The 11,376-nt window shown below is 30.9% G+C and overlaps 1 protein-coding gene across 1 annotated transcript in view; it reads left to right on the plus strand.

The window, feature by feature from the left end:
- Positions 1–2,926: 2,926 nt before the first annotated feature.
- Positions 2,927–11,376, plus strand: part of FASN3 (Fatty acid synthase 3) — a gene marked incomplete at its 5' end in the record, with an annotated part of 46,305 nt that continues 37,855 nt past the window's right edge. The window contains 5 exon segments of the mRNA XM_067050838.1: positions 2,927–3,122; positions 4,373–4,525; positions 7,986–8,159; positions 10,276–10,476; positions 10,557–10,795. Of these exon segments, the coding sequence (XP_066906939.1) occupies positions 2,927–3,122; positions 4,373–4,525; positions 7,986–8,159; positions 10,276–10,476; positions 10,557–10,795 (963 nt within the window).

Consider the following 11,376-nt stretch of genomic DNA (forward strand, 5'->3'; position numbering starts at 1 on the left):
ATAATCTATAATTAGATTTATGAAATGGAAATTTTAATTTAAATTGAGAAAAAACATTAATATCAGTAGGGAGATGTACAATAGTAGAGTTGGAGAGATGATGGCAGAGGGGATGAACAAGATCAGAAGATGAAGCAAAGGATGACGAAGTTTGAAGAGATGATGAAGGCTGAAGAGGTGTTGAAGTAAGAGAAGATGAAGTAGGAATAATAATGGTACCTGGAAAGTTCCGGTGACGAGGTGGTGACGTAACAATACGGCGGTTAAACAGACGAGCACTGCGGCGGATATAGCCGTTACTAGTGTTTGTATCTTGAGGGCCCCGTGTGTTTAGTGACATACTGGAAGATTATTGATTGACCGTGTGTATAGATGAATGGAATATGGTCCGGGTGCGGTAAAAAAAACAAACTCAAATAGTAGATAATTATACTATTTTATTAAGCCAATGTACCGCCCCACCTACCTCAACCTCATATATTATTTTAATTTTTTTTCTCGATATTATCAGTTAGTTTAATATTACTTGCGTATAGTTTATGGTTTACGTTTTGTCACTTGGCAATGGTACGGACCTGATCCATCAATAAAGAGAAAAGTGACTTTTAGTGTTAAATTTTGAAATAATTTTCAAACTACTTCAACCATTCCGGTATGAGAAGCGATGGAGATGTGTGGGTGCAGGAAACGGCTATCAAACCACAGTTCAACTCTTTAAATATCTACTCATATTCTTTCAAGTGAAAAATTGCGAGCAATGCTAAATTGATGTAGCTCGGCTTCGTTTATCACATCAAGGACTGTACTGGCTTCCTCCCGCTCTTTAATAGAATTTAATATATTTAATAAGAGCTAAATGGTAGGATCCGGGAAGTTAATTTGGCTCTTTATTCCCTCGTAAATATATATGTATATATGTTTGTGAGTGTGTATAAGTTGATCTACATTTATATAAAATTAATAGTATATATATTAAAACTTGAATTAACGAATGTATATAACCTAAAGTATATCTTAATATACTTTAGGTTATATACATCCTAGAGGACGACCTTATCGTAGATGGGAGGGTCGAGTTAAACCCGACCTTATTTATTTAAGGTTTACTTGCAAAGATTATGCGTACTATCATTATCGAATCTTTGGGTTTTCTAAAATTTATATAGTTGACTAAATTAACAATCTAAATTATTATTATCACACATCAATACTATTTCTAATATAGATCATAAAAAATAATATACCTGATAATAAGTAATACTTAAAGTGTATTCGTTGTCATATTTTAGAGACTATACCATAAATTATCTGAATAAATTATAACATCACAGTTTTTTTGTCGTGAAGAAAAAAACTAAACACACGGAAATAACATTTTATAATAATAAAATTTAAATAATAAATTAAAGATTCCAGTTACCTTAATATAAAAAAAAATCTCTTTGAATAAAATTTTCTGATAAGGCTTTTTCATATTCTCTCTGTAATTGTAGCAATTATAACACAATTTTGCATTAGTCATTCAGTATTTATGTTATTAATAAAAGAAAATATTATCCCCCACCTGATACGCAAAATATATTTTTATTAGTTTTTGGAAATATTTCTTTTTAATGTTTTAATAATTTCCATTTGACTTGAGGAAATAAATGCGTAGTGGATCACTCTCGGATTATTATCACATATAATTGAGGATATGCATATAAATATAAATGAATTTTTATATGTTGTATCATTCTATTTGCTCTATTTCCTTCTACTACCACAACATATAATCGATCTTTCTATTTTTCACAGTTTTACCAAATTCTTTGTGCTCTTTGCCAGTCGTTATTAGCTTGGACCATATATTTAATGCAGTCTGTTTTTAAATTTTAGTTCTGTGCCTAATTAGATCACATATTTAGCCCTAAATAAACTGTCTACTAATTTAAGTTTTTTTTCGCCGTGCGTCCATTTACATTTGTATATCGTTTTATATCTCTTCCTAAATTCTATAGCGACTAATTTAAATTCAGATCGAGTCTTCAATAAGTGATTTATTTTATCTTGAAATATATTTGGGTTGGGATAAATAAATAATTAAAAAATTTTCCATGTTTTTAGACGGATCGGTAACGTAATATTTTAGGATTCTAACCTCCGAGATTTAAAAAAATAATATTTTTAGAAATTATAAAATGTATTAATATTTATCCAATGACGTATTTCAAGAAGAAGAAATGATTCAAATCTGAAGAGAAACAAAGCTTCAATTGTCACATTTTTTTTTACCTACCATTCTAACACTAGAAAAGGAGAGCTTATTTGAACATTTTATTTTCCATGTTCTTAAGTATTATTTATACAATTATAATTTTATTATATGGATATATCAATTATGAGCAGTAACAATTTTTCATAAAGTTAGTAAATATATCGTGTATTATGATAATGAAAAATTTAAAGGGATTATTTTAGCAAATAATAAAAAAATTAAATCTGCACCACTACAATTCATTGGTGCAGTAATTTGTAAGGAAGTAGGAGTTACTAGACCAACGGTTGTGCAAGGAGGTGATTTGTTCAGAATTACGCTCGTCCGCCAGATTTTCACCCAATTAAGGGTACCCCACTTCATAAGGATGGGTTGACCCCGGAGGGCTCACGAACTCACGGCTACATCAAAACAGAAAATAATTACGTGTTACTGCTGGGCTCGAACCCCTGGGCTCGGAGTTAGTAGCACAGTGCCTTACCACAGAGCTACTAGCTCTTACATAAAGAATTATATGACATAATAAAATAGTAATACATAAGAAATGAGTAAGAATATGAGATGCATTCACGTTTTAATGTTCATTGTTTGTGCTTCATAGTTGGTACATGATTTTTAATTATTATTTATTGTTGTTGTTATCCAAATAAATTTAAATCCTTGTTACAGGTGGCTAAAAAGAACGAGGAAATGAACAGGCTGATGATTGAGGCAGGGAAGAACCTGATAAAAAACTCTGACGACGATATCGTCATATCGGGTATTGCGGGCAACTTTCCCGATGCCGATGGGATGGAAGAATTAGCTTATTCGTTATACAACAAGATCGAGATGATATCGGACGACGATAGGCGATGGAAATTAGGTTAGTTATTGAAGATTTTCAAGTAGATCTAGTTTTTCTCGTATACTTTCAATCAATTTTAAATTATTAACAAAGTTAAGGCACCAGATTTCTTCAGAAATTTAAAATATAAATCAAATTCGAAACTGGATAACTTATTATGGCTGAAAGTTCAGTACAATCATCATGTGTAGTGCCATTAAAATTTAAGGGCAACTAGTTCTGTTGTATAAAAACTGTAATGTGATGATACTTAGTGATTTGCTATTAATCAATATATATTTTTTAATGTATAATTAATATTTCTTGTTTTTAGATGTACTAAACAACAAGATATTAATTTTTTTTTTTATTCTGTTAAGATTTGTCAATTATTTAGGTTAAATTATGAAAATATTAAATAAAAATTGTAGGTAGATTACAGTCATTAATTATTACTTTATAAATTCCTGTTGCCACAGAAAGTATCAAAGGTTAGAGGTTTGAGTTAATTTTTAATTTAGGAGGAGGAAAAATTAACTTAATCCAGCATACTTATTTTAGTCTAATCAGACGATATTCTTAATCTAACAACAAACAGGCCTATAAAATTATACAATAATAATTACAAACATTAGTAGTGTATAACATTAAAACATGACTTTTTCTTTATTTTCATCTCTTTTGTTCTTTTATTTTTTTCTGAATTTTTAATTTTTTCATGGTTTTTTTCCTTCCTTTTCCCTTGTTCTTTTTTCCTTCTTTTTCCCTTTCATATTTTGGTTTTAACCCACTGTGCCTTTAACAGAATAATGGATGGAATAGTGATAGACATATGAGAAAATATTAGAAATATACTAAAAGATACTTAAGTAACAAATACAAATAAAAAAAAAATCAACAAACTATGTTAAAATTAATATACAATAAATATATAACAAAAAGTAAAATATTTAAAATATATACAAAAATAATAAAGTAATAAATGAAATAAAATAAAGTAATAAATAAAAGAAAGTTTTGGGTCCGTTAAATTCCATCTCACCAGTTGTGTTGGTTAATTCCATCTCATTTTATTTGTTTACTTTGTTCCTCTAAAAATGTATTATTTCATATGTCATTGTTTCATTAGTTCAGTTTTATTTATTCCAAAATGCAAAGAATTTTCTGAAAAAAGTTGAGGTGGACCTTAATTTTGAACCGGTAGTGTATATCTCTACAATTTTTATGGATTTTAAAAGTCTATGGAAATTTTTTGTTCATTATACTCATTCCTGTCATACATATTTCAGATCATCCGGAAATCCCACAAAGAACTGGAAAGTTGAAGGAAGTAAACAAATTCGATGCCGCAGCTTTCGGCGTCCATTTCAATCAAGCGGAAAGTATGGATCCTATGAACAGGATTTTATTAGAGAAGAGCTACGAAGCCATCATTGATTCAGGTAAATCAATCTTACTATAAGTTAGAGTTTTAGAGGAAAATAGATCCCTGCCATATTTGATTGTAATTTTAACATCATAAATACCCAATTTTGCAACAAGAGACTAAGGCCACAACTGTGTCTAGTCGAATTTATATTGGAAACTATTTACTCTAAACATTTTTCTCCATATTTGACAATAATCTCCATATCGACCACACTACTCGTCCAATATTCATCGTTCATATCTAATGTGCGTTGATTAATTAAACATTATAAATACTACCTATAATAAGCTTTTAGAACAGTCACCTAGTCGTACTATAAATGAACTCCGATTGAGAATTTATTGCGGTGTCGTTACACAATATTCCATGCAGTGCCATTCGATACAGTCATACACATGATATATTTGAGAACCCCTAGGCACTGATAACAGAAGGAATTACTAAAAATGTCAAAAGTCATTACAAGAATTAGACACATTATTTGATCGCATCAAGTGTTGGTATATGGTACTAATAAATAATAAATGGTGCTGCCACGTTCTAACCAAGGTGGGAGTGTCAAGATTCATTTCTTGGGACCGGCTAGAAATAAATGTTAACTCCCCCAGGTGGGAATTGAACCCACAACGTACCGTACAAGAACTGCCACACATGTGATTAACTGGTCTACATTAACATATAGGAATAAAAAGTGGCCTTATGAGTTGTTTTTCGAATTAAGAGTACCAGTCAACCATTTATGAGTTTTTAGCACTGAATATTTCGTGCATGTCCCAAGACAGTGGAGAATGAAGGACCATTTAGTTTTTAGTTTTACAAATAGTTTTATTGTTCTAGGATATAGCTCCTTTAGAATAATGTGTGGGTTTATTTCATGTTGGCAAGAGCAGTGTGGACATACTAATCTTAAACTTAATATAAATGGGAGTTAAAAATATCACTTAGATTTACATAATGGGTAATAATATAATATAAAAAATAAGAAAATCAATTTATTCAAATATTTGCATATAGTATATGCATATGTACATACTACATCTTGAACAATATTCCTATGTCATTCCATGCATTGATAAAAATTTTGGAATAACTTTTTGATCAAATTCTACCCTACTCTCCACTAAACTGCTGAGTTTGGCGAATACATGGCAAAACAACTCTATCCCTTCCGCCATATATCATGTACCAAAAGTTTCCACGTTCAAATCTTTCCTTTTTAGCTATATTTCCCTCCTCCAATCAGAATAATTATTATTTTGCACATATGCATATATTATTTGCAAATATTTGAAGTAATTTTTCTTTGTAATTTTTTCTTTACTATTATTACTGTTTATGTAAATTTAAGTACTATTTAACTCCCATTATATAACCATATAACTCCATGCCAACTTGGAATTATTCTAAAGGGGTTACATACTAGAATAATAAAGCTATTTTTTTATTACCATTTCCTTGTGGTAATACCCCACCAAAGGAACTTTTAAACCTTTCCTATCCCATTTCTTTCTCAACTTTTTGGGACATTCAGTGCTAAAAACTTATAAATAGTTGACTAGTTGAAATGTTGTTTTTATTAATGCAGAAGTTGAAACATTAGAGTATCTTGAATAGCCAGTAATGAGTGTGAGGTGGTTCCTTTGATTGGTGGCGCAGAACACACTGAAGCACCTGAATTTGACGTTGTCAAAGATGCGTCGAGTCCAATGAAGCTAAGAGACAGAAATGCACCGAATAGACGTTCTAATTTTGAGGGCTACGCCATGTTGAATGGTTTTGAGGAATCTGCCACATAAGAGGAGGCATTAGAATTTGAAGAAGAGCCGAACTGGATTCAGGAAATCCAGGAAGAACTTGCGCCTTTTGAAGACAATCATAGTTGGATTCATGTTGACTTGTCTAAGAGAAGAAAGGTTATTAGCAATCAGTAGGTTTAGAAGAGAAATGGAAGTGCCAGGATTTGATTACAGAGAGACGTTCTCTCTTGCTGTAAGATAAGATAGTATCAAAGACTTCTTGAGCGTTGTCAAACCTGGAAATTTTTTTATCAATTTGATATGAAAACGGGTTTTCTAAATGCGCTCATAGATGAGGAAATTCATATGAGGTGGCCGAATCGTTTCAGTCCTGGTTCTGCGCGGATTTAACTCTCTAAAAAGTCAACAAGAGATTTGTTGACTTTTTAGAGAGTTCTGGACTGTTTTGCAGAGACGAAGAAATATCGTTATTTATTAGCTTGAATCACTCCTTGATTATAATTTTGTATTTAGATGATGGACCAGTAGGGACAAAAATATAGAAGTTTTGGATGGTTTATTTCAAAAACTACAGAAAGAATTTCAAGCAATCGTTAGTTATGAGGTGAACATATTTTTGGGTACGGATTTGTACCATCTGATAGGGTTTGTGCGTGATAGTTTATTATTATTTTTAAATCAACAAGTAAAAGCTAATCAACAAGTTTGGAATGGAAGAAACAAACTCGGTATTTCAAACACCTCACAGATCTTTGCACTTAAGATTTAGATCGGTCTTTTCATTCTGTGACGTAGTATTATAGCTAAACGTAGGAGTATCCCTTAACGTTTATTTTGAAGTGACTTTACATTCTCATATTCGCTCCTTTGCTTGAATAGTGTCATGTCATGTTGATACAAAATATATATATATTTAGTATTTGACTTATTATATAGATTTTCTTTTTGTTACCCCTACCCTTCCTGAAATACGAGGAGGTTATCCTACAGGTTACCATCCTATTTTAACCAAATTGGGAACTTCGAGTTTTCATTTTGTGGGGCCACCACGAAATAAAAGTCAACCCACCCAGGCCGGAATCGAACAGGCGCTCCTGCAGTTAAAAGGTTGCTGAGGTGACGTCGTAACTCTCTCGCCTATAGTGGCCTCATTCTATAGATGGTACTATAGTCTGTGGTTACTATTTGACAACCCTACTAGCTTTGGGACAGTCTATAGTGAATCCACAGTAAATGATGAAACCCTTGTTTACGGCAATGTCTTTGGAACACGTACATTTCAAAATAAAACCAAAACTTTTTTTCGTCTGGTGAGTTGCAATTCAAGCAGCGATATATTAGAAAAATATAATCCCTTTAATAAACTTATTTACCTACTGCCCTCGGCTTGAAAAAATTAGAAGAAATCTTGAAGATCGGAAGACCTTGATTCCAAGGAGCATATTTTTATTTGTTAATAAAATTTGATTGCGTCCTATTATAGCCGATAAATTAACATTTTAAGTGATACTACGAGATAAAGAGAATCTTTTTATGAATAAATCTCTAAATTATACGTTGCTTATTCTCTTTTCTTAATGTTCGTTCAATTTTAAAATATTGTTTCTTTTCGTGCATCATGTATCCTCAGGTTTCGAGGTAGCATGTTAAAATCACGGTTAACTATGTACAACACTACACATTACTAATACACTCAAATTATAAAAAACGTTTCAGGAAACAACCCATTCACTCTCAAAGGATCAAGGACTGGCGTATTTATTGGAGTGTGCTTCAGCGAGTCCGAGAAGACGTGGTTTTACGAAAAACTTCAAGTAGATGGATTCGGTGTAACTGGTTGCGTACGATCTATGTTGGCAAACAGAGTATCATACGCTTTTGGATTTGATGGTAAAATTATTTGTTTAAAATGTATTTATGTACAGTTTCTAAAAAAGAAATATTGTTTAATTTTATAAACATAATAAGTTCTATTTTGATTTGTATAGTTTAGTTTTAGGGCACCACTAAAATTAAATTCCTTTCGTATTCAATCCAAAATCCTTCATAAAATAAAATCATCCATAGTGAATCCCCCCCCCCACCACAGAAACCCACTTATTACTGGTATTTTATCTTTTTTAATTCCTGATAATCCTCCTAGGATTTCTACTCTACAAATATTATTGGAGTTTCACCGATGGGTAGATTTTCAACAAGCCTATATTATGATATCGTTATGTAATATAATAAATTACTAATTGCATTTTTTGTAAAGTGTAGTTGTAAATGTCAATCAATAAATTAAAAAAGGTCCATAAAACTAATTTAAAAAAACGATTTACTATTATACTATTAAGATTGCATAGGATTATCATACCAAATACAAAGGGTCATAGAATGCAATTCTTCAGGTTAAAATCATGCATATCTATTGTTTGATTTATTAGTTATTCACATAAATTATTTTGTATATAATATAGAATATGATTTGAATATTAGACAATGCTCGGCTGATAATATGAATAATCATCAATGAATTATTCTAATTAGTGAATAAATAATCATATATTTTATCTAGTATAAATTCTATTAACAACACCTATCTCTTATAATGTTGCTATACATTTAATGCGTAGATCATTTGTAAAAACGGGTATTTAAAAAAAAAAAAAAATGTAATTCTCAATAATATTGTTTAACAAACCTATTTGTTTAAGATTGACGACTTTATAAAGTTATTCCTTTACTTATAATTGTTACACAAACGATTTAAATTATTTTATTATAGTTTTATTTTTATACAAAAAACTCTGTATAAGACAATAAAACAGCATTCATAGAACATATAATATAAAAATAAAGCATATGTATCTTTCTTAAACAACCAAGACCAATCAGGTTTATAATTGTAATAAATTACTGAGTTTTTTATAATCTTAACTATGTGTTGAAGAAAAAATAATCGTGTTTCCTAGGGGGGTATGCTAGTAGAATATTTATTACTTGTATAATAAATAAAAAATCATTGAATCGGCCTCTCCCTTCCCTCAAGAAGAAAATTTGATTTATTCCTAAAAAATGTTTAGATGAACAAGAATCTCACAAACTCCGGCTGTCGGTCTTAACCCAAACACCACACTTACATTAAAAGGGGTGGTTTGTGAGCTAATTAATTTTATAATAATATTTAAATTAATAATTTAATTTGTTATAACAATACTTTCAAGTGGCTAATTTAGGATCACTACTTCTAAGTTTCTTATAAGATGAAATGAGTTTCATCTTCACATGCGTATTACAATCGTTTTCACTTTAGTCTTGAAAATATTAATTGGATTAAACCTGGAGATAAATATGATCCTATTTTTAATATTAATCGGTTATAATTGTAAATGCTTAAATCGAGGGGTACATTAAACGTGGAAATTTTAGGCTGAAAAAAATACTAAATACAATCTGAGAGAAATGTTGTCTCAAGCCCGCAATACAAAATTTTACTAATAAATTTTTCTTTTACCTTATCAGTCCTGTAGAGAATTTTATTATCAGTAACACTTTTTCACTTATTCATCATATTATTGTTCAACATATTTTACTTGTAGAAAAGATTTTTTTGGCTAATAAAATTCATTATAAAAGCTAGAATAATAGTTTATGGGGAGAAACAGTTATTTAAGATAACCTTCTTGAGGGATAACTTTTTTTTTTTATTTGAACTATTAACGAAATTAAATTATTATGAAATAAAACATTTTATTGTGTATTATATCTCCAAATGTCAAATTTTTATTTGATCAAAAAACTTTCAATTTCTGCTCACGTTTGAGTAGTAATTAATAGTTACTACTTGTTTATTAATATCAATAATTTCTCTAGGAAGGATGTAAAAAGATACATTAGCATTTTTCATTCATCTTTCACAACAATTTCAACTACGCTATTTACCACCATTCATCATATCTTTGTTTAAAATAGAGTAAATGATTATCTAAAATCTAAGAATAGTTAACCTGTATGTACCTAGGTCCGAGCTACGTCGTAGACACGGCCTGTTCTTCAAGCATGTACGCCGTGGAACAGGCCTATAATGCGATTAGAGAAGGCTACTGTGACAGTGCTATAGTCGGAGGATGCAGTCTCTGTCTTCACCCCTACGTCTCCTTGCAGTTCGCCAGGTTGGGGGTTCTATCCTCCGACGGCAAGTGCAAGGTTTTCGACGAACATGGTACTTAAAATTCATGACATTCTTGTGATATGATAAAATAAAAAAAATAAAATTCCACTAACTTCAAATTACATTTATAGCCAACGGCTACTGCAGATCTGAAGCTATAGGTTGTATATTTTTACAAAAGAAAACAAAAGCACGACGAATGTATGCGACCATGATCCACGTCAAAACGAATTGTGATGGGTACAAGGAACAAGGAATCACTTACCCGTCGGGAGAGACTCAGCAGAAACTTTTACAGGAATTTTATGAGGAGTGCATGATTGATCCATCAACAATAGCTTGGGTTGAGGCTCATGGCACGGGGACGAAGGTAAACAATTTTTTTTTTTCTTTACAAGGATATGACATTAATATGTGCTTGAGTGGCTCAATAGAGGACGTATCCAACACCCGGAGCCATGTTAGAGTCCTGGTGTGATAGGAAATTTATTTTCTGTAATGTGGTTATGGTTCAACTCCGGTATAGGAAGACCTACTAATGACTAAGAGATGTGTTAATATGCCATCCTTGAATCCATACCAACGTGTAAAGGGAAAATTTGTTAGCATAATCACACTCGATGCGATTGAGATGATGATGTGCAAAAACATTTCTTTTTTTCCGAGTTTCTCTCACTTAAAAAATTTTCCTGCTTCCAAATAGAAAGATAAAATGTACTTACCTTTCTATACTAAATCAATTCGAATATGTTGTTAAATGAAGAAATATCTGAAAAAAAAAACTCAAAGTCTGGATTAATCTTATCTCATTTTTCTATCCTTTATAGAGACTGCTAAACTCGAAATCATTTCCATGAAGTATACATTATAATTAAAATTTTACGCTGTACAAAAAAATGTTGTTAGGATATGTAACATTTAATTAGGTAATATGTAAGTAATGGAACTTTA

The sequence above is a fragment of the Halyomorpha halys genome, unplaced genomic scaffold, assembly GCF_000696795.3.
Source record: "Halyomorpha halys isolate HHAL.00 unplaced genomic scaffold, Hhal_1.1 Scaffold481.1, whole genome shotgun sequence".
Lineage (NCBI taxonomy): Eukaryota > Metazoa > Arthropoda > Insecta > Hemiptera > Pentatomidae > Halyomorpha > Halyomorpha halys.